Raw genomic sequence first — 24,309 nt, forward strand, 5'->3', positions numbered from 1 at the left:
GTCCACGGCTCCCCATTCCTCAACAACCTCCAGTGGTTGCCCATCCTTCTCTGCATCAAACAAAAACTCCTTCCCATCAGCTTTAAGGCACTAAATAAGCTCGCTCCCTTCTATCTCCTATGTCCTCCTTAACGTCTGCAACTCCCTCCCTCTTCACACGTGCCAGAGCCCACCTTCAAATCCTTAATGAAAGTCACATCTCCTCCTGAGAGGCCTTCCTCAGTTAACCCCTCATTTCCCCAACTCTCTCCTCCCCAATTAAGCCCTCAAATCCTCTAGTTCCCCTTCTTTTTTGGGTCACCTGTGCACTTGTATCTACGCCTTTTTGAGCACTTGCTATCCACCCCACTCTCAGCCCCACAGCGCTCACGTACGTATCCGTACTACATTTTAATGTCCGTCTCCCCCTCTAGACTGTAAGCTCCTGATGGGCAGGGAACCCATCTACCAACTCTGTTGTTCTGTACTCTCCCATGCGCTTAGTTCAGTGCTCAATAAATACCACTGATTGATGGATTAAAAAGTACTCTTTCCTTGTAACCAACGTCGTTTATAACTCACCGAAACTAGGATTGATGCAGACCGAAGAGGAAGGCATCTCTTTAGCGACGCTGGCGCTTTCCGGTGAAGGTAGGCGATTCATCATTATGGCGTTCCTCCCCAGGCTGGTTTCTGGTTGGGTTGGCATCACTGAAGAGACCAGCGGGGAACTCATGGCAGATGAAGCAGTTTTGCCAGCGCTTTCCATCACCAGGTTCACTAAGTTGGGTGGCGTGGGAAGGTCGGATATTTGATTGACGGCCATGTACGGGGGCTGTAACGAATGCGTGGAAACAATGGTGGGAAGGGGTGGGCTTTGCCTGTGGGCTGGTTGCTGCATTTCTGGCACCTGGGGTGGCTGAACAGATTTTCCTGCGGAGTTGGTCTGGACGTGGCTCTTCTGTGGCCCCAACATCTTAGGCAAGCTGTTGCTTCCCTGTTCGGGTGGAGCGAGCGAGAGGCTGGATTCCCTTGTCATTGGTTTCTGTACTCGGATTTTTCCATGTGGGATAGGATTAGAACTTCTGTAGGTGAAGCCAACCGGTCTCTGAAATGATAGAGGACAAAATCAGCATTAACCAACTCTGGGGCGGGGGGGAAGGAAGAGAAAATTTTCATGAAGTACCAAAAGTGTCTCCAGCAGCAGTATGTTCCCCTAACTGCAACGTTCTGACCCACCCTATGGTTAGCTTTTATCCCGCCCCTGCCCCATATGTTTAATGCAGAGAGAGTGAGTGAGAGAGAGAAAGAAAGAGAGAGAGAGAGAATGTGTGTGTGTGTTTTGTTTTTTTAAATGGTATTTGTTAAGTGATTACTATGTGCCAGACACAGTGGCAGGGAATATGTCTGTTTATTGTTGTGTTGCTAGAGAAGCAGTGCGGCTCAGTGGAAAGAGCACGGGCTTTGGAGTCAGAGGTCATGGGTTCAAACCCCGGGTCCGCCAATTGTCAGCTGTGGGACTTTGGGCAAGTCACTTAACTTCTCTGGGCCTCAGTTACCTCATCTGTAAAATGGAGATTAAGACTGTGAGCCCTCTGTGGGAAAACCTGATCACCTTGTAACCTCCCCAGAGCTTCGAACAGTGCTTTGCACATAGTAAGCGCTTAATAAATGACATTATTATTATTATTATTATTATTGTACCCTCCCAAATGCTTAGTACATTACTTTGTAGCGAGTAAGCACTCAATAAATATGACTGAATGAAAACAAGCTAATCAGTTTCGACACAGTCCAAGTCCTACATGGGGCTCACAGAATTAATTCCCTTAATGAGGCACAGAGAAGTTAAGTGACTTACCCGTGGTCACCCAGCAGACAAGTGGCAGAGCCAGGATGAGAACCAGGTCCAGAACCCGGATCAAACTGCTTCACATCTTAGCCCAATTTAAGTGCTTGCCTGGTCCGTTTATCTCCTTTGGCTGCCAGTTTCCAGGATCTCGGTTCTGACCGAGATTGACTGACCACACAGGCCAGTAGCTAGACTCTACCAGAGTCAGAAATGGTCATTGGTTTCCTGGACACTTCTAGCCTCAAGAGAGAGAAAAACCAGGTCGCAGAGGTTTACAGTAATTCCAACACTCACGGGCTTGAGCAGCAGTGGTTTCACCCTGGCGCGTTGCATTTCTGAAACTTTGCCTTGAAGTAGGTCAAACTTCTTATCCAGCCTCTGAATAGCATCATACATAGCCTAGTGTATTAAAATGGGTGTTCGGTTAGGATATTCAAAAGGAAAGCAAATGCGACTTCCATTACATCTAAATGAAGCTAACACAAGAAATGGAGGTTCCTTTGTTAGGCCACAGTAGCCTCCTGCATGAAGGCACTGAAAGATCTCTTAAAAGTGACCAATGTAGGTCAGTGTGCCAAAACACTGACGCATCAAGTTAATGACCGAATAACAAATTGGATTGAAGGAACTAAAACATCTTGAGACAGACACACACACACACGGCTTTCATTTTCTTAACCTCCTCCACGGAAACCGCTTTTAAATGCATAGAGTAGGAAACAGAGATTTTCTAATTAGAAAAAGGAACTTATTTACAGGTAAAACCTGTCACTTTCACGCTTCATATTTTTCAAGGTTAAATCCATTTAAACCAGGTTTGCCTGCCTCAAAACAGATCTTAATAAATTCATTCATCTATTTATTGGTGAAAAAAATCAAGGCGGAAAGCAAGCGATTCCCTTAATCCTAAATAAAGTTAGCAAAACCGGCAAAGTCAAAGGTATTGAGCCATTCAGGGAGTAGATACTAGAGTCTTATTAATTCCTCTAAGAAATATGCCTGAGATTAGAATCTGAAAAATATTTCCTTGCCTCCAAATCCCAGGGATATCCATTCAAAGAAACAATGTTCACGGTCTTGATTAATATTGATTTACACTCAAGACACTTTCTTTTTTCTTTTAAGACTGCAGAGTACCTAGGTTTAATGGGAGGTGGTGGCGGGAAGTTTCTTCCCTTCATTTTCCGCTGTCTTCCCTCTCCCAATTCGCCCCAGTGAGCACCCTTCGGTTTTCTCCAGCTAACGTATAGATTGTGCCTCACTTTCTTCTCTGCCATTGTCGACACACTCTTCTCAACCACCTGTAGCACTTTTGCAAATACTCTCTTGAGCACTCTTTCGCCTACAGACATAGTCACGCTCCTCTTTCCTCTGGTCTGAAAACTAATTTAGTGTCTCTCTCCTCAACTAGGATGGAAACTCCTCAAGGGAAGGGATCACATCTACTAAACTCAATAGCACTCAGCCAAGGACTTAGTATGGTGATCTGCACACAGTTGACCCTCAGTAAATATTTCTGGTTGATGGATAATTACAAAGGGAAGGGGTACAGAAGTGAGGACAACTTCACTGGAGGGGAAGTAAGTGGGGAGAGGAAGCTTGTTTGGACACCTCAAAGAGCCCCACCAGTTCTGGTTTTCAGACCGGCATAATAAAGGAGTCTGACCCATCATCCCTTGGCAGCTTCAGATCTGATACGGGACCGTTTCAGAGCCTTTGTTGCGGACCCAAAACCAGAACTTAGAGGTATTTTCCCACATCTAATGGGCCCAAAAAAATTACTGTGAAACTTTCCGATTCGTAGTTCAAGGCCTTCTGGTGGACACATGTAATAGTGGTCAGTTCCATGAGGAAACACTTTCAAAAAACCAAATGGAGAGCCCCACTAATCATGACCCGTCACACTGTGAGTAAGAGGAACTGAAAAGCATACATACATTTACTTTCTCGGGGTAATGGAAAGAAGGTCAGGCCACCCGACGTATTTTAGAGTAACAGGTTCTCTGGGCACTCCTTTGATGGATGGACATTTAAAAGGAAAAACTTTTTTCAGATTACCCTAACCCTGAGCTACTGCTAACGTTAAAAAAAAAAAAAAAAAAACAACCATCTGAGACAGTTTAGCTACACGTTGGAAGGGACTCCAACCAAGGTAGGAAGGACACGGAGCTAGTAACCCTAAGGAAGGAACACCATTCCCGCAAGAAAAATGGGAAATCCTCAATTCATTGTAGGATCCAGGAGAGCTTGAATACTGCAGCCAACTGGCTTCCATATTACTCTGAAACCAAGATGATCCTAAATTTGAAATGACCTCTCAAAGATTCGATGCTTCTGGGTTAAAATCAAATCTGGTATTTCTCCATACATTATTAGTATGTGACTCATAACTCAATATTTCTTCTCTCTTCTTAGATTTAAGCTCCCTGAGGGACAGGAGCCATGTCGAATTCCCATCTCTGAATTCTTGCCCAGTGCTTACTTCCGTGCTCTGCACATGGTAAGCGCTTCATAGTTACTATTACTACTGCTATTATTACTACTATTCATCCCTGACTTCTTTCTTAATTGACATCCTCAATCCCCCTTTCCATAAGAAGTCAAACTTGCTGAGCGTAACGGGCGCCCGAGATCACTGGAGCATCAGCCACAGGAAGCGTTAGGAGGTTAGAAGTCAGGAGAGATACCAAGGAAGAGACAGAGGGAGAGACACCGATAGCCAGGGAGAAAACAAAAAAACAGACCTTGTTTTTGCTCTTTCTGTTTTGAAGTCTGCCTTCTCTTCTAGTCCTGGCAGCACTTGATGAAGATGAGGGAGGAGGGGGGAGAAGAAGAGAGGGAAGAAAAGAAGGTGGAAAGAGGCTAGTGGCTTCGGCGGTGAGTGTTGCAGTACAATTATCCAAATTGCTACGTTTTTGATGAGCCCCAATACAGCTCCCTCTGCCACCTCCCCTGGTTAATCATCTTTGTTTCTGAGCAATACGGCCGTACTAACCGTGCCATTTTCAAACGGGCTTCCTCTGGCTCTCCAACCTAGAGGTGGCCTTTCTCCCTTTCCTGCAACCCCAGAACCAAATGGACAGGAATTTAGTCTGAGTATTGCTTAGGGACACATCACAAGAAGTGGCGTCCACCTTGCGATTGTATGCAAGGTTAGGCTGAGAGGGGAATCCCTTTAACCCACTTGTTTTCAGGGGTAAAAAAGCCAAGTGGACAGCTTATGCATAAATGGCACTATGGGTGGGTGAGCATGCTACCATCTTGGACAGAAGTGGATCGGGTGCTATTACATAGAATGAGAGAGTCAAACCTGAGCAGTTTTTTTATGGTATTTGATAAGCACTTACTATGTTCCAGGCACTGTACTAAGCGCTGGGGTAGATTAAGCCCCCAGACTGAGCCCCCCTTTTCCTCTCCTCCTCCCCATCCCCCCGCCCTACCTCCTTCCCCTCCCCACAGCCCCTGTATATATGTTTGTACAGATTTATTACTCTATTATTTTACTTGTACATATTTACTATTCTATTTATTTTGTTAATGATGTGCATCTAGCTTTACTTCTATTTATTCTGATGACTTGACACCTGTCCACACGTTTTGTTTTGTTGTCTGTCTCCCCCTTCTAGACTGTGAGCCCGTTGTTGGGTAGGGACCGTCTCTAGATGTTGCCAACTTGTACTTCCCAAACCCTTAGTACAGTGCTCTGCACACAGTAAGCGCTCAATAAATACGACTGAATGAATGAATGAGTGAATTAAGTAAATCAGTTTGGACACAGTCCAGGTCCCACAGGGGCTCACAGTCCTAATCCCCATTTTACAGATGAGGTTACAGGCACAGAGAAGTGAAGTGACTAGCCCAGGGACACCCAGCAGACAGGTGGCAGAGCCAGGATTAGAACCCAGGTCCTTCTGCTTCTCAGGCCAATCAGCATGTTGGTTCTCATGCTGCTACGTCTTCTTTACTATCCATCCTTAAGCGCTTTTAGTACAGGGCTCTGCACACAGTAAGCGCTCAATAAATACGATCGAATGAATGGGTGGATGGCAGGGAGGATTGGGTGATAAAGGGGCAACCTAGAAAGCGTAGTGCTCTGCACAGGGCTGGGTTTCTGTCTTCCTCTACAGCCGTCTAGTGCCCCACTGTACACTGCAGAATCCCACCTAGATCCAAAACCCTCATCTGAGCTCTTGCCCAGTCTGAGTTGAGGCCTGGGGCCTTGGCAATTACATCAATCAATCAATCAATTGTATTTATTGAGCACTTACTGTGTGCAGAGCACTGTACTAAGTGCTTGGGAAGTACAAGTTGGCAACATCTAGAGACAGTCCCTACCCAACAGTGGGCTCACAGTCTAAAAGGGGGAGACAGAGAACAAAACCAAACATACTAACAAAATAAAATAAATAGAATAGATATGTACAAGTAAAATAGAGTAATAAATATGTACAAACATATATACATATATATATAGGTGCTGTGGGGAAGGGAAGGAGGTAAGATGAGGGGGATGGAGGGGGGGAGAGGAAGGAAGGGGCTCAGTCTTTGGGCCTCATTTGACTGGGAACAACGGGAGAAGCAGCATATTCTCGTATACAAGCCCGGTCCTGGGAATCAGAAGGATCTGGGTTCTAAATCCGGCTCGGCCACTTGTCTGCAGTGTGAAATTGGGCAACTTACTTCAATTCTAGGCCTCTGTTACCTCATCTGCAAAATGGAGATTAAGACCATGAGCTCTCTGGGGGACAGGGAATGCATCCGACTCGATTATCTTGTATCTACCCCAGTGCTTACTATAGTGCCTAGCACAAAGTAAGCTCTCAGCAAATACCACAATTATTATTATTATTAAGGGTGCTTTGGGGCACACGGGGGTGAACATTTTGGGCTGCTGAGACCTGTAGTCTCCGCCGCTGAAATAATAATAACAATAATAATAATGGTATTTGTTAAGTGCTTACTATGTGCCAAGCACTGCTCTAGGCACTGGGATAGATAGAAGGTTATCAGGTTGTCCCACCTGGGCTCACAGTCCTGATTCCCCATTTTACAGATGAGGTAACTGAGGCACAGAGAAGTTAAGTGACTTGCCCAAAGTCAAACAGCTGACAAGTGGGGGAGTCGGGATTAATAATAATGATGGCATTTGTTAAGCGCTTACTATGTGCCAACCACTGTTCTAAGCACTGGGATAGATAGAAGGTTAACAGGTTGTCCCATAATAATAATGATGGCATTTGTTAAGCGCTTACTATGTGCCAAGCACTGTTCTAAGCACTGGGACAGATAGAAGGTTAACAGGTTGTCCCATAATAATAATGATGGCATTTGTTAAGCGCTTACTATGTGCCAAGCACTGTTCTAAGCACTGGGATAGATAGAAGGTTAACAGGTTGTCCCATAATAATAATGATGGCATTTGTTAAGCGCTTACTATGTGCCAAGCACTGTTCTAAGCGCTGGGGGGATACAAGGTCATCAGGTTGTCCCACATGGGGCTCACAGTCTTAATCCCCATTATACAGATGAGGTAACTGAGGCACAGAGAAGTGAAGTGACTTGCCCAAAGTTACACAGCAGACAGGTGGCGGAGGCGGGATTAGAACCCACGACCCCCGGCTCCCAAGCCGGTGCTCTTTCAGAACCCCCGCATGTGCGTATTGTGTGTGCCTGGCAATGCCTCATATGCCATTTGTGCCCCGTGGATGTAAAGCAGGAGAGCGGGAAGGCCTACAACACTCCTAGTAGGATTTAGGGATTCGAACCCATCGCATGAGAGGGAGACACCACCCTGACCAGTTATAAGAACTTTGACACTCCTTGCCTCGGCACTTAAGTACCTATCCTTATACTTTGTTGTTGTTTTTTTTTAATAGTATCTGTTAAGAGCTTACTATATGCCAGGCACTGAATGAAGCACTAGGGTACACACAAGCTAATTGGGTTGGACACAGTCCCTGTCCCCGTTTTACAGATGAGGTCACTGAGGCACAGAGAAGTGACTTGCCCTAGGTCATACAGCAGACATGTGGCAGAGCCACGGTTCGGAACCGAGGTCCTTCCCCTACCTGTAATTTATCTTAATGTCTGCCTCCCCCTCCAACTGTAAAATCCTTGATGATAGGAGTCATGTATGCCGACATTACTGTCCAAGTGTTTAGTACGATGAGAAAACAACAAAGATGCTCGACAACCTTGACAGAGGTGGATAACCGCAGAGAGCCAAATTCCAATCACTGATGACGACTTTCACATCGCAAGAGTTTGGAAGCTGACAAAGTATTGCAAGAGAAAGGGTGACCTACCTGGCAGTAGTTAAGGACTTCCATAAGTGTTTTTTGCTGGTCCCCTGTGTAGGAGGCTTCAGATACGACACTCCCCTGGGAATATTCCAAAAGCACAAATTGAATCACGACAGGTGACAAGAAAAACAGCAAATACAAGAACTTCGCTGATATGATCTCCTATCAGGCTCAGGGCTCCCTTAATAAGATATGTGGGCCTTAGCAATTACCTTAGATACTTACACATTCATAGTCCGGCTCATATTCGTAAACGACACTTCCAGCATCCTCATAATCACGACCTCTCACCTAGGGAGAAATGACTGATTAAGAGAGAGGAAGGACTGAGAATAATACAGTGATTCCGGGCAAACCTTAGTTTGGGTGAAGCTCTGGGAACGTCTACATGATAGCGTATAGAAAAGCGGGGGGGGGGGCCCTCCACACATCCGCCAAACTAGCTCTCTTCCTCCCTTCAAAGCCTTTCTGAGAGCTCACCTCCTCCAGGAGGCCTTCCCAGACTGAGCCCCCTTTTTCCTCTCCTCCTCCCCATCCCCACAGCACTCGTATATACCTGTACGGATTGATTACTCTATTTTATTTGTACGTATGTACTACTCTATTTTGCTAACGATGTACTTCTAGCTATAATTCCATTTATTCTGACGGCTTTGACACCTGTCTCCGTGTTTTGTTTTGTCTGTCTCCCCCTTCTAGACCGTGAGCCCGTTGTTGGGTAGGGACCGTCTCTAGATGTTGCCGACTCGGACTTCCCAAGCTGTTCTGCACAGAGTAAGCGCTCAATAAATACGATGGAATGAATGAATGACCATTTCCTGTTCACAAGCTTACAGTCTAGAGGGGGAGACGGACATTGATAATATAAATAAAGAAATTGAATATATGTACATAAGGGCTGCAGGGCTGGGAGGGGGATGAATAAAGGGAGCAAGTCAGGGCGACACAGAAGAAAGTGGAAGAAAAGGAAAAAGAGGGTTTAGTCAGGGACTCACAGCTGACTCCAAAAATTAAAGTTCTCCCGTCCCTTTAGACTGTAAACCAGCTCTAAGCGGTACAGGGACTCTGCCCCAGTGCTTAGTACAGTGTTTGGCACATAGTAAGCGTTTAACAAAAATTATTATTATTATTATCATTTTTAATGGGATGTATATTTGCGAAATGCAAGGAAGCAGCACGGCCTAGTTGGGAGTCAGGAGGACCTGGGTTCTAATCCCGGATCCGCTACTTGTCTGCTGTGTGACCTTGGGTAAGTCACTGCACTTCTCTGCGCCTCAGTTACCTCATCTTTTAAATGGAAATTAACACTATGAGTTCCACATGGGACGTGGACTATGTCCAACTTGATTAGGTTGTATCTCTGGGCAGAGCAGCGTGGCTCAGTGGAAAGAGCCCGGGCTTTGGAGTCAGAGGTCATGGGTTCAAATCCCGGCTCTGCCATCATCAATCGTATTTATTGAGCGCTTACTGTGTGCAGAGCACTGTACTAAGCGCTTGGGAAGTACAAGTTGGCAACATATAGAGACAGTCCCTCCCCAACAGTGGGCTCACAGTCTCTGTGTGACTTTGGGCAAGTCTCCACCTCCTCCCCAACCCCATCCCCCCGCCTTACCTCCTTCCCCTCCCCACAGCACCTGTATATATGTATATATGTTTGTACGTATTTATTACTCGATTTATTTATTTATTTTATTTGTACTTATTTATTCTATTTATTTTATTTTGTTAATATATTTTGTTTTGTTCTCTGTCTCCCCCTTCTAGAATGTGAACCCACTGTTGGGTAGGGACTGTCTCTAGCGCTTAGTACAGTGTTCTGCACACAGTAAGCGCTCAATAAATATGATTGAATATTTATTCAATTTATTCATTCCATTTATTTATTTAATATTGAATATTTTGATTGAATATTTATTCAGCTTATTCAAAGCCAATTAAATATGATTGGCTTTGACACTTGTCTACATGTTTTGCTTTGTCTGTCTCCCCCTTCTAGACTGTAAGCCCATTGTTGGGTAGGGACCGTCTCTATATGTTGCCGACTTGTAGTGCCCAAGCGCTTAGTACAGTGCTCTGCACACAGTAAGCGCTCAATAAATACGATTGAATGAATGAATGAAAATGTGGGACAACCTGATCACCTTGTAACCTCCCCAGTGCTCAGAACAGTGCCTTGCACATAGTAGGCGCTTAATAAATGCTATCATTATTATTATTATATTATAATCAATCAATCAATCATATTTATTGAACGCTTACTGTGTGCAGAGCACTGTACTAAGCACTTGGGAAGTACAAGTTGGCAACATATAGAGACGGTCCCTACCCAACAGTGGGCTCACAGTCTAGAAGGGGGAGACAGAGAACAAAACCAAACATATTAACAAAATAAAATAAATAGAATAGAGATGTACAAGTAAAATAGAGTAATATGTACAAACACATATACAGGTTATAGATTATATATTATAAATAGTGAGCTCTTAATAAATACCATGAAAATGCTTTTTTCAATGATAACCATTTCCATTATGGCCAAAAAAAAATAATAATAGTGACTTAGGTCTGAGTGATAGGACTTCAGAATAATGCAAAATCTCCTAAAAGAGTTCATTTCACTTAAGTGCTCAGAACAGTGCTCTGCATATAGTAAGTGCTCACTAATTCCACTGATTAATTCATTGATTAATGGGGCAGAACCCGAGTGTGATCCCCTCTCCACACCCCCATCTTACCTCCTTCCCTTCCCCACAGCACCTGTATATATGTATATATGTTTGTACATATTTATTACTCTATTTATTTATTTATTTTACTTGTACATATCTATTCTACTAATTTTATTTTGCTAGTATGTTATTTTTGTTCTCTGTCTCCCCCTTCTAGACTGTGAGCCCACTGTTGGGTAGGGACTGTCTCTATATGTTGCCAACTTGCACTTCCCAAGCGCTTAGTACAGTGCTCTGCACACAGTAAGCGCTCAATAAATACGATTGATTGATTGATTGATTCCATTTAATATCGACAACAAAGAAGCCACCGGTTTCAGCTGCGATGCACCAGCGCCACCTTGTGGAGACAAACTGTAAATGACATTCATTCATTCATCCATCCATCCATTCATTCATTCATTCAGTCAGTCAGTCATTCAGTCAATGGTATTTATTGAGCGCTTGTCTTTGTGCCCCTTACAGAATATCTGCAGAATTTTACTGATCTCTGAAAGCTGGTTGATTTTATTTGCAAAAATGGATTTAAAAACCCCCACTCAAAAACATCTTCCTCTCCCAATTCCCTGCCCTGGAATTTCTTGGCCCCCCTCTCCCAAGTGCTTAATACAGCGCTCAGTACACAGCAAGCATTCAATAAATACCAATGATTGATTGATACAAAGCCTCAGTATTGATATCTGATTTTCCTCCTCTAAGCTCGTTGTGGGCAGGAAATGTGTCTACCAACTCGGCTACACTACACTCTCCCAAGTACACAGTACAATGTTCTGTGCGTAGCAAGCACTTACTAAACTCATTCATTCATTCATTCAATTGTATTTATTGAGCGCTTACTGTGTGCAGAGCACTGTACTAAGCGCTTGGGAAGTACAAGTTGGCAACATATAGTGACGGTCCCTATCCAACAGTGGGCTCACAGTCTAGAAGGGGGAGACAGAGAAAAAAACAAAACATATTAACAAAATAAAATAGAGTAATAAATACTAAATACTTCTGATTGACTGGCACAATGGCTCGGTATTTAATTCGATCATATTTATTCATTCAATCGCAACTCTGTTACACGATACTCTCCCAAGTACACAGTACAATGTTCTGTGCATAGCAAGCACTTACTAAATACCTCTGATTGACTGGCACAACGGCTCAGAATTTAATTCGACCGTATTTATTCATTCAATCGCATTTATTGAGCGCTTACTGTGTGCAGAGCATTGTACTAGGCACTTAAGATGAAAACAAGTCTCAGGCCAACCTCCAATTGAATTAAATCATTACTTAAAAATTCCAGTTGAACCAAAACAGGGGGGAAAGAACCAAACCCTCATAGTTCCTATTATGATTAGGATTCAAAATACTGAGTATTTGCTGAGCGCTTACTGTGTGCAAAGCACTGTACTAAGCGCTCAATATTAATATATTTCCCACTCTACACTGGCTGTAAGCTTATTCTGGGGAGGAAATGTGACTACCGTATTGTACTCTCCCAAGCTCTGCTCTGCACCCAGTGAGTGCTCAATAAATAAGACTGGCTGGTGGACTGGGGGGCTTCGTCACTAGTAGTAGGGGTAATGTCCACTGGCTCCCCAGCTGGCAATGACCTTTCCAAGGGCTCTTTTGACTCCTCTGGTGGTTTTATTCATTCATTCATTCAATCGTATTTATTGAGCGCTTACTGTGTGCCGAGCACTGTACTGAGCGCTTGGGAAGTACAAGTTGGCAACATATAGAGACGGTCCCTATCCAACAGCGGGCTCACAGTCTAGAAGGGGGAGACAGACAACAAAACAAAACATATTAACAAAATAAAATAAATAGAATAAATATGTACAGGTAAAATAAATAGAGTAATAAATATGTACAAACAGTGATCTCTCCTCTAACCAAAGCTCTCCACGTTGGGGCTATGAAAAGTTCTGCTGTTGGCTGGACGGGAGGCCGGGTTTTAGGCGGAGGACGCTGGGGAAAGTAGCCCGCGTGGAAGCAGGGGACAGTAGTGTGTGTCTACACTTGTGTGTGGAGGTGACTTTTTTTCCCCCGCAATGGATTGTTCCAGCAGGGCAAATCTGTAGGTTAAAATAAGTACTGGTGACACCCTACCCTTAATTTACAACTGGATTGAAAGTAGCATTTTTTGCTGTTGCCAAAGCATTTTGTGAAACTGAAAATTACCTCCTGCCACGTGTAAGCTTAGAGCCATAAGAATTATTTTGAAACAAACCATACTGAATAATTCAACATGGGATCCAATTAAATAGTTTTCATTATGAAACTAGTAACTGGCTAAATTGTGAGGACTGGTCTGTCCAAAAACTGTTGGTGTTAAAATATCTACTATTTTCGTTAGGTGATTCAATCCTTTCCAACAGGTTTAAGCATTACATGATGAATACCAATTTTTTTACGTGTGTATATATACTCATAATCCTCTACTTTGACTGTGAGCCCCTTGTGGGACAGGAACTGTGTCCAACCTAATTAATTTGTATCTACCCCAAGGCTTAGAACAGTGCTTGACATATAGTAAGTGTTTAACAAATGCCATAATAATAATAATAACCATTACCTATACATATACACAAAAATATGTTTTAGTAGGGTAGAGGGATAAAATAATACATTAGAAAAATGAGAAGAAGCATTGTTTTAATACTCACAGTGCTGTTTCCCTGGGAAGAAGCAAGCCTGCGTCTTTTATGCAAGAAGATAAACTCCATTTCCCCAGCGTCCCTCTGCCCCGCTGAGGGATTTGAGACCCCTTGGTCACTTACGACAGGCAAACCTTCACTTCCTGAAACCCGCAGTAGGAGACAAAGCTCATTAGACATTTTCTAGCTACAACTGGGGAGTCAAAACAAAATGAAAACAAGTCTCAGGCCAACCTCCAATGGAATTAAATCATTATTTTAAAATTCCAGTTGAACCAAAATGGGGGGCGGGGGGTACCAAGCCCTAATAGTTCCTATTATGATTATGATTCAAAATATTGAGCAGCATGGTCTAGTGGAAAGAGGATGGGCCTGGGCAATCATTTAACTTCTCTGTGCCTCACTTACCTCATCTGTAAAATGGGGATTAAGACTGTGAGCCCTATGTGGAACTGGGACTGTGTCCAACCCAATTACCTTGTAGTTACCCCAGCGCTTAATGCCTGGCATATAGTAGGCATTTAACAAATTTCATTTAAAAAGTAGCATTGACTGAGAAGCTGAAGTAATATGCAGAAATGACTACAATTGCAAACTAAAAACAAGGCACTCGTGAATAGTGAAATGACCAAAACGCAAGACACTGCCTCTTAATCACTGTGAATTCTTTTTCTTAAGAGCTTGTAACAGTCCTCTATATTTAGAAAACCAAGCCTGAACTGCTTTCAAAAGCGGTTATTTTAGGAATACGAAACAGCTACCCCTCATTTCTACTGAATAGAAACAAAGAAGTAACCAGTCTGTCGCTCCAACAGGAGAGACTGGTGTGAGATATGAGGAAGAACTTTCTTTTTTTGAGGTTTGTTAAACACCGGAATAGGTTACTGAGGGAGAATGCTAAATCTACCCTAGAGGTCCTGTAAAAAAAATTTACCAAAAAGGTGCCTGTATGTCTAAACTGTTGAGACGTTGCCTGGAGGCAAAGAGGGTGAACTAGGTTCTTCTCAGTCTTTTGATTCTCTGAACTGGTCTAACAGGAGTAAAAACAATAAGAATAGGGCAGTAATAAGCAATGAGGGCAACGCATTAAGAAAAAAATATATAAATGCAAGGTAAAGAACGTGACGGCATCTGAAGTTGGTCCTGAAACAAATTAGCACCTAAAAATAAAATCAATTTGCGGGAAATGGACTGAATTGACACATAGTAAGCGCTAAACAAAATTCCATTATTATTATCTCAAAACGAAATGAAGTGTTGACCTAGTCGCATATTCCCCGACGTAAGAAAAGAAAAAATCAGCATAATTACCATATGAAAGTTGGGAGATATAATGGTGGTTATTACTGCTGCCTTGGGAATTGGGTTCTACGGCTAACATGCCTGAAGCAGAAAGACCGTTCTCCGAATCCTCATTTTCGGAATTTTCTATTACCACAGCTTCTACTTCGTCCTCAACATTCACAGTAATGTACTCTAAGAAGAAGCAAAAAAAAGTGAATTTAAAATGTACCCTCCAGTTTCTTAAGTGGCTTCTTCTAGTGCACCAGGGAGAGGGGGATAATGAACTTGACTAATTTATGATAAACAACTCCAAAGAGTCTAAAATATAACTCTAAAAGCCGATTTTTCTTTCGTCTTCGATATCACACTAACTTAAAGGAAAGGACATCTTCCAAGAAATGAATTTCAGTAGAGACTGTTGATAAAACGGAACATTCTATAAAATATGGTACCTAGTTCTGACTGTAAATATGGTATGCTTTACATGTACACCAACTGGTGAGGATCAATTCGACCAATTCTCCCTAGCATCCTCTGCACAATTACAGAGTTAATCTTCCAAAAACTGCAAAACTGAACTCCTCCATTATATCCCTGCTTGCTTTCCAATAAGGTTTCTTCATCCAGTAAATCGCTCAATGGATTGATCGCCTGCAATTTCACTGACACAAACAACTCTCGCCCTTCCATCAAGATATTTATGAGTTCCCAGGTATTGAAGTAGCATGGCCTAGTGAGACGGAGGATGTGGGTTCCAATTCTGACTCTGCCACCTGCCTGCTGCGTGACCATGGGCAAGTCACTTAACTTCTCTGTGCCTCAGTCTCCTCATCTATAAAATGGGGAATCAGTACCTTTTCTTTCTCTAACTTTGACTGTGAGCCCCATGTGGGCAGGGCCCGTGTCCAACCTGATTTCCTTGTATCTACTTCAGTGCTTAGAAAAGTGCTTGACATTTAGTAAATGCTGAATACCCAAATTATTATTATGATTACTTCAAAATAGAATTGCTCTGTAATTCAATCCACTTAATCTGTCTATCCAACTAAGAATTTATGGAATCTCGGCTGTTCACTATTTTGGACATTTAGCATATTTGGTCCCCTGAATTGTAAATGAAGACAATTATACTCCGATTAGCTCTTTCTGCTCCATTTGGATTTTAGTCTATGATTTTTGAAATCATCGTAGCCTACCCCAGACTTAAAACGCTCCTAGGATTCTTGATGCCTTTCATTTCATAGTATTACTATTCTTATCAATCAGTGAATGGTATTTATTGAGCACTTACTATGTGCAGGTCACTGCACTAAGCACTTGGGAGAGTACAATTCGGCTAAATTAGCAGACATGTTCCCTGCCCATAATAAGCTTACAGTCTAGAAGGGGAGACAGACTTTAATATCACAGTGAAACACACCCAAACCAGTTCTCTAAACTGGAAGCACCATGGCCTGCTGGAAAAAACACGGGCCTGGGAGTGAAGAAGACCTGGGTTCTAATTCTCACTCCGCCACTCATCTGCTGGGTGTCCTTGGGCAAGTCCCTTAACTTCTCTGTGCCTGTTTCCTCAAATTAATATTATAAATTACGTTAATATCTGTCTCCCCCTCTAAGATTAAGTTCAGTGTGGGCAGGAAACATCTGTCAACTCTGTTGCACCAACTCTCTTAGGTGCTTAGTTCAGTGCTCTGCACATAGTAAGTGCTCAATAAGTACCAATGATGCTGATGATTCAATACCTGTTCTCCTTCCTACTTAGAATGCGACTTCAACACGAGACAGGAACTGTGTCCCCCCTGACTTATTTGGCTCTATCCCAGCGCTTTACACCAAGTGCTTAGCAAACACCATTAAAGAGCCCGGGCTTGGGAGTCAGAGGTCATGGGTTCTAATCCTGGCTCCGCCACATGTCCGCTGTGTGACCTTGGGAAAGTCACTTAACTCCTCTGTGCCTGTTAGCTGTAAAATGGGGATAAACTCTGTGAGCCCCACGTGGGACAACCTGATCACCTTGTATCCCCCAAGCGCTTAGAACAGTGCTTTGCACATAGTAAGCGCTTAACAATTACCATTATTATTATTATATGGGACAGGGACTGTGTCATTCACTCATTCAATTGTATTTATTGAGCGCTTCCTGTGTGCGGAGCACTAAACTACATGCTTGGAGTCCAACCTGACTAACTTGTATCCACCCCAGCGTTTAGCACAGTTCTCTCACCTGTAAACCGGGGATTGAAACCATGTGGCCCCATGTGGGACAGGGGCTGGTCCAACCTGGTTAACCTATAACAATGGTGGCCCATGGGAAGCACTCAACAAGGACCACAATAATAATAATAATATATTCTTTTTGTTCTGACGATTTTGACACCCGTCTACGTATTTTGTTTTGTCGTCCACCTCCCCCTTCAAGACTGCGGGCCCGTTGTCGGGTAGGGACCGTCTCTATATGCTGCCAACGAGTACTTCCCAAGCGCTTAGTACAGCGCTCTGAATACGAGTCAGCGCTCGATGAACGCGACTGAATTACTGTTATTATTATGTGATTTAGTGGAAAGAGCCCGGGCTTGGGAGTCGGAGGTGGTGGGTTCTAATCCCGGCTCTGCCACTTGTCAGCTGTGTGACTTTGAGCTAGTCACTTCACTTCAGTGGCCCTCAGTTCCCTCATCTGCAAAATGGGGATTAAGACTGTGAGTCCCACATGGGAAAACTTTGTATCACCTTGCTTCCCCCCCAGCGCTTAGAACAGTGCTTTGCACATAGTAAGCGCTTAACAAATGCCATCATTATTAGTATTATCTGGAAAATGGGGATGAGGACTGTGAGCCCCATGTGGGACAACCTGATGACCTTGTATCTCCCCCAGTACTTAGAATAGTGCTTGGCACATAGTAGGCGCTTAAAATGGAGAAGTAGCATGGCTCAGTGGAAAGAACCCGGGCTTTGGAGTCAGAGGTCATGGGTTCACATCCCAGCTCCGCCAAATGTCAGCTGTGTGACTTTGGGCAGGTCACTTCACTTCTCTGGGCCTCAGTTACCTCATCTGGAAAATGGGGATTGGGACTGTGAGCCCCCAGTGGGACAACCTGATCAGCTTGTAACCTCCCCAGCGCTTAGAACAGGGCTTTGAGACCGTCTCTATATGTTGTCAACTTGTACTTCCCAAGCGCTTAGTACAATGCTCTGCACCTCGTAAGCGCTCAATAAGTGCTCAGTAAGCGCCCTCCTTCCTCTTCCCCTCCTCATCCCCCCGCCTTACCTCCTTCCCCTCCCCACAGCACCTGTATATATGTATATGTTTGTGCGTATTTATTACTCTATTTATTTTATTTGTACATATTTATTCTAATTATTTTATTAATGTTTTGTTTTGTTCTCTGTCTCCCCCTTCTAGACTGTGAGCCCACTGTTGGGTAGAGACCTTCTCTATATGTTGCCAACTTGTCCTTCCCAAGCGCTTAGTACAGTGCTCTACACACAGTAAGTGCTCAATAAATACGATTGAATGAATACGATTGAACGAATGCTTTGCATAGTAAGCGCTTAATAAATGCCATAATTACTATTATAACAAATGCCATTATTATTATTAATAATAATAATTTTGGTATTTGTTAAGCGCTTACTACGTGCCAAGCACTGTCCTAAGCGCTGGGGGAGATACAAGGTAACCAGGTTGTCCCACATGGGGCTCACAATCTTAATCCCCATTTCACAGGTGAGTAAACGGAGGCCCAGAGCTGATAAGTGGGGGACCTGGGATTAGAACCCATGACCTCTGACTCCCAAGCCCAGGCTCTTTCCACTGAGCCACGCTGCTCTGTGCCTTGGTTCCCTCATCTGTAAAATGGGGGTGAAGACTGTGAGCCCCAAGGGGGACAACCTGATCACATTAAGGCCCTACTGGGAGCTCACCTCCTCCAGGAGGCCTTCCCGGACTGAGCCCCCTCCTTCCTCTCCCCCTCTCCATCCCTCCCGCCTTATCTCCTTCCCTTCCCCACAGCACCTGTATATATGTTTGTACATATTTATTACTCTATTTATTTATTTGACTTGTACATATCTTTTCTATTTATTTTATTTTGTTAATATGTTTGGTTTTGTTCTCTGTCTCCCCCTTCTAGACTGCGTGAGCCCACTGTTGGGTCGGGACCGTCTCTAGATGTTGCCAACTTGGACTTCCCAAGCGCTCAGTAAAGTGCTCTGCGCACGGTAATTGCTCAATAAATACGATTGATTGATTGATTGTAAACTCCCCAGCGTTTGGAACAGTGCTTTGCACATAGTATGCGCTTAACAAATACCATCTTTATTATTATTGTTAAGTTCCACTGATGGGCTGTTACTGCCTCAGGCCTGGTTAGGGCAAGGCCCTCCATGGGGCCAACGGCTGCCAACAAGGCCGGCTCCCCTCCCGGGCTCTGAGGTTGAGGCGGGGGACGGCCACAGGCCGCCATTTCCGCTCTCGACATCATCCTCCCGGGGAGGGCGGGAACAACGGCCCCTGAGGGAAGGCCCCGTCGGCGGCCATGCTGGGCCGGGGGCGGAGGAGGCCCGTCCCCTCAGCCCCAAAACGGCGGGAAAACGGCGGCAACGCCGACGCCGCAACTGCGCATGCGCACCACCGCCCCCCTCCTCCCGCGAGCGCTGCTACTCCTCCATCGCCGCCCGCTTCTTGGACTCGAGAAGGGGGGGAGGAAAGATCGGCAGCCGCTCCAGCCAATCAGCGCCGGCGGGCCCGCCCCCCCTCCGACGACCGGCCAATGAGGAGCGGCGGCGCCGGGCGGGGGGCGGGCCTTAGCCTACCGTTTCGGCTGGGCCGTTGCGAACGGTGGCGGAGCGTTTTTCCCTCAGGCTTGGCCGGGGCGCGGAGGTCGAAGGAACGGCGAGGGAAGGGCGGCGAGGCCATCCTCCCCTCAGCCCCGGACATGGCGGCCACGGCGACGCCGCTGTCGCCGCCGTTGGGCCCCGGCCCTGGCAGTCCGGGCCGCGGAGGAGCGGGCTTTCCGTTGGCGGAGGCGGGTGGGGCCGGAATATGGCGTTGAAACGGAAGAGGCGACGTGCGCCGCCAACTCTTTTCCGTTTCTGCGGCTGCGCAGTGGCGTCCGGGGCAAACGGGCCTCCGGGGCCCGACGCGCCCTGAGGCGACGGGGGCAGCCCTTCATTCAGTCGTATTTATTGAGCGCTTACTGTGTGCAGAGCACTGGGCTAAGCGCTTGGGAAGTACAAGTTGGCAACATATAGAGGCGGTCATTCATTCATTCATTCAATCGCATTTATTGAGCGCTTACTGTGTACAGAGCACTGTACTAAGCGCTTGGGAAGTACAAGCTGGCAACATATAAAGACGGTCCCTACCCAACAGTGGGCTCACAGTCTAGAAGGGGGAGACAGAGAACAAAACCAAACATACTAACAAAATAAAATAAATAGAATAGATAGGTACAAGTAAAATAAATAAATAAATACGTACAAACATATATACAGGTGCTGTGGGGAAGGGAAGGAGGTAAGATGGGGGGATGGAGAGGGGGACGAGGGGGAGAGGAAGGAAGGGGCTCAGTCTGGGAAGGCCTCCTGGAGGAGGTGAGCTCTCAGTAGGGCCTTGAAGGGTGGAAGAGAGCGAGCTTGGCGGATGGGCAGAGGGAGGGCATTCCAGGCCCGGGGGAGGACGGGTCGACGGCGGTACAGGCGAGAACGAGGCCTAAGGGTGAGGAGATCAGCGGCAGAGGAGCGGAGGGTGCGGGCTGGGCTGGAGAAGGACAGAAGGGAGGTGAGGAAGGAGGGGGCGAGGCGATGGACAGCCTTGAAGCCCAGGGTGAGGAGTTTCTGCCTGATGCGCAGATTGATTGGTAGCCACTGGAGGTTTTTGAGGAGGGGAGTAACATGCCCAGAGCGTTTCTGGACAAAGAGAATCCGGGCAGCAGCATGAAGTATGGATTGAAGTGGGGAGAGACATGAGGATGGGAGATGAGAGAGAAGGCTGATGCAGTAGTCCAGACGGGACAGGATGAGAGCTTGAACGAGCAGGGTAGCGGTTTGGATGGAGAGGAAAGGGCGGATCTTGGCAATGTTGCGGAGCTGAGACCGGCAGGTTTTGGCGACGGCTTGGATGTGAGGGGTGAACGAGAGAGCGGAGTCGAGGATGACACCGAGGTTGCGGGCTTGTGAGACGGGAAGGATGGTGGTGCCGTCAACAGAGATGGGAAAGTCAGGGAGAGGGCAGGGTTTGGGAGGGAAGACAGTTCAGTCTTGGACATGTTGAGTTTTAGGTGGCGGGCAGACATCCAGATGGAGATGCGAGCCTGGAGAGAGCAGGGGCAGAGATGTAGATCTGGGTGTCATCAGCGTAGAGATGATAGTTGAAGCCGTGGGAGTGAATGAGGTCACCAAGGGAGTGACTGCAGATTGAGAACAGAAGGGGACAAAGCACTGAACCTTGGGGAACCCCCACAGTGAGAGAATGGGAGGGGGAGGAGGAGCCTGCAAAAGAGACTGAGAAAGAACAACCGGAGAGGTAAGAGGAGAACCAGGAGAGGACGGAGTCTGTGAAGCCAAGGTCAGATAGCGTGTTGAGGAGAAGGGGGTGGTCCACAGTGTCAAAGGCAGCTGAGAGGTCGAGGAGGATTAGGATAGAGTAGGAGCCGTTGGATTTGGCAAGCAGGAGGTCATTGGTGACCTTTGAGAGGGCAGTTTCCGTGGAATGTAGGGGACGGAAGCCGGACTGGAGGGGGTCGAGGAGAGAGTTGGTGTTGAGGAATTCGAGGCAGCGCATGTAGACAACTTGTTCAAGGAGTTTGGAAAGGAATGGTAGGAGGATTATTGGGCGATAACTAGAAGGTGAGGTGGGGTCAAGAGAGGGGTTTTTTAGGATGGGAGAGACATGGGCATGTTTGAGGGCAGAGGGGAAGGAACCAGTGGGGATTGAGCGGTTGAAGATGGAGGTTAAGGAGGGGAGAAGGGATGGAGCGAGAGATTTCATGAGATGAGAGGGAATGGGGTCAGAAGCACAGGTGACAGGAGTAGCACTTGAGAGGAGGGAGGAGAGCTCCTCTGAGGATACTGTTGGGAAGGATGAGAGAGTAGCAGAGAGTGTTGAGAGCTGGTGGGTTAGAGAAGTGGGGGAGTGACTTTGGGGAGGTCGGACCTGATGGATTTAATTTTGTTAATGAAGTAGGAGGCCAGATCGTTGGGGGTGAGGGAAGGAGGAGGGGGAGGAACCGGGGGCCTGAGAAGGGAGTTGAATGTACAGAAGAGCTGGAGGGGATGATGGGCATGGGTGTCAATAAGGGAGGAGAAATAGTTTTGTCTGGCAGAGGAGAGGGCTGAGTTAAGGCAGGAAAGGATAAACTTGAAGTGAATGAGGTTGGCTTGGTGTTAGACTTTCGCCAGCAGCGTTCGGCAGCTCGAGCATAAGGGCGAAGGAGGCGGACAGTGGAAGTGATCCAGGGCTGTGAGTTAGTGGTGTGACAGCGGCGAAGGGAAAGGGGAGTGAGTGAGTCTAGCTGAGTAGAAAGGGTAGAGTTGAGAGCAGTAATCTGATCGTCAAGACTGGGTAGAGAGGAGAGGGAGGCGAGGTGGGGTATGAGGCGCTCCGAAAGATGGGTGGGGTCAAGAGAGCGGAGATCTCTGTGAGGGAGTAATATGGATTTACAGGGGAAAGGAGTGTGAGTGAGGAGGCAGGTGAGAAGATTATGATCAGAGAGAGGGATTTCAGAGTTGGTGAGGGTGGACACAGGGCAGGGATAGGAGATGATGAGGTCGAGGGTGTGACCAAGTTGGTAAGTGGGTGAGGTGGGGTGGAACAAGAGGTTGGCAGCGTCGAGGAGAGATAAAAGGCGGGCGGCAGAGGAGTCATCAGGGATATCAACGTGGATGTTGAAGTCTCCGAGGATCAGAGTGGGCATGGAGAAGGAGAGAAGGAAGGTGAGGAAGGGGTCAAAATCGTTAAAGAAGTGGGAGGTGGGGCGCAGGGGGCGGTAGATGACGGCTACAAGAATCTGGAGGGGGTGGCAGAGGCGAATAATGTGGGCTTCAAAGGAAGGGAAGGAAAGGGAAGGGGGAGGAGGGATAGTGCGAAAGCGACATTGGGGGGCAAGAAGGAAACCGCCTCCTCCTTTTCCGGTGAGTCTGGGGGAGTGGGAGAAGAAGCGGCCTGCACTGGAGAGAGCAGCAGAAGAGACCGTGTCAATCAATTAATCGTATTAATTAATCGATTACTGTGTGCAGAGCACTGTACTAAGTGCTTGGTTGTTGTCCGGAGACAACCATGTTTCAGTTAGGGCGAGAAGTAGAGAGCTGGAAAGGAATAGGTCCAGGATGCAAGGGATCTTACTTAAAATGGAGCGGGGGTTCCAGAGGCCACACTTGGCAGCAGCTGTCGAGGGAGGGGAGGGAGGGGGAAGGGTGCGAGTTGTGGGGAGGGTTTGGATTGGGATGAGTTGGCAGGGGCCTGGGCGGGGAGAGTGGGAAGGGGGGTGGCGATGGGAAAGGAGAACTGGGATGGGGTGGGGGCGGGGAGAAGGGGAGGGAGGGGGCCGGGACGGAGGAGCGGAGGGCTGGCGCTGGTACCCAAGGTAGGGATCCTTGGTAGGGGGTGAGGGGGAGTGGTCTTGGTGGGGGAGAGGGAGGGAAAAAGCTGGGTGGGAGAGGGGAAGGGGAAGGTGAGGAATGGGAATGACACTTGGGAGCAAGGGAATTGAAAGTTCATGGTGGGGTCAGCAGGGCGAGTGACAGTACAGCGGGAGGTTAACAATTGAGATGCAGAAGCGATAAAACGGTAGCAATGATATAAGAAGTGATCTTCTTCTCCTTCTCCTTCTTCTTCTCCTCCTCCTCCTCCTCCTCCTCCTCTAGGCCCAAAGCGTCCTTGCAACAGCAGCTGTTCACTGCTTGGAAAGAGAAAGTGCTGCAATCCCCACAAGGGACGCGAGAGGGAGCCCGGCTCCATCCTCTCCCTGCCTTCCTAATAGTAATTATTATTAATATTACAATAGTATTAATTAGATATGCCATTATGTATTATATAATATATGCCATTACAAATACCATTATTATAATATATAGTATTATATACAATAATGGTATTTGTAATGGCATATATTATATAATATATAATGGTATATATTATGTAATAGATAATGGTATATCTATAATGGTATTTATTATATAACACATAATGGTATATCTATAATGGTATATATTATATGATATATAATATGGTATTTATATTATATAATATATAATAATGGTATTTGTTAAGCGCCTACTATGTGACAAACACTGTTTTAAGCGCTGGGGGAGATACATGGTCGTCAGATGCGGCTCACAGTCTTCATCCCCATTTCACAGAGGAGAGAACTGAGGCCCAGAGAAGTGAAGTGACTTGCCCTAATAATAATAATAATAATAATAATAATAATAATAATAATAATAATAATTAATAATGAGTGGTATTTGTTAAGCACCTACTATGTGCCAAGTACTGTTCTAAGCATTTGTTAAGC

At 45.9% G+C, this 24,309-nt stretch overlaps 1 protein-coding gene across 3 annotated transcripts in view; it reads right to left on the reverse strand.

Annotated features, from left to right (window-relative positions):
• BEND2 (BEN domain containing 2) overlaps nucleotides 1-19,799 on the reverse strand; it is a 31,109-nt gene extending 11,310 nt beyond the window's left edge. The window contains exons 1-7 of one of the 3 annotated variants that reach the window (XM_038757321.1): nucleotides 19,610-19,799; nucleotides 14,825-14,989; nucleotides 13,523-13,656; nucleotides 8,359-8,424; nucleotides 8,137-8,211; nucleotides 2,126-2,230; nucleotides 562-1,087 (exon numbers count right to left, since the gene is read on the reverse strand). In XM_038757321.1, coding sequence (XP_038613249.1) covers nucleotides 562-1,087; nucleotides 2,126-2,230; nucleotides 8,137-8,211; nucleotides 8,359-8,424; nucleotides 13,523-13,656; nucleotides 14,825-14,989; nucleotides 19,610-19,733 — 1,195 coding nt within the window. In that variant the 5' untranslated portion in view covers nucleotides 19,734-19,799. Of the gene's footprint in view, nucleotides 1-561; nucleotides 1,088-2,125; nucleotides 2,231-4,575; nucleotides 4,631-8,136; nucleotides 8,212-8,358; nucleotides 8,425-13,522; nucleotides 13,657-14,824; nucleotides 14,990-19,609 lie in introns of those variants that run through there. The other 2 variants (XM_038757323.1, XM_038757322.1) reach the window with 2 other exon arrangements.
• Nucleotides 19,800-24,309: the final 4,510 nt, after the last annotated feature.

This window comes from Tachyglossus aculeatus, chromosome 15 (genome assembly GCF_015852505.1).
Source record: "Tachyglossus aculeatus isolate mTacAcu1 chromosome 15, mTacAcu1.pri, whole genome shotgun sequence".
Taxonomy (NCBI): domain Eukaryota; kingdom Metazoa; phylum Chordata; class Mammalia; order Monotremata; family Tachyglossidae; genus Tachyglossus; species Tachyglossus aculeatus.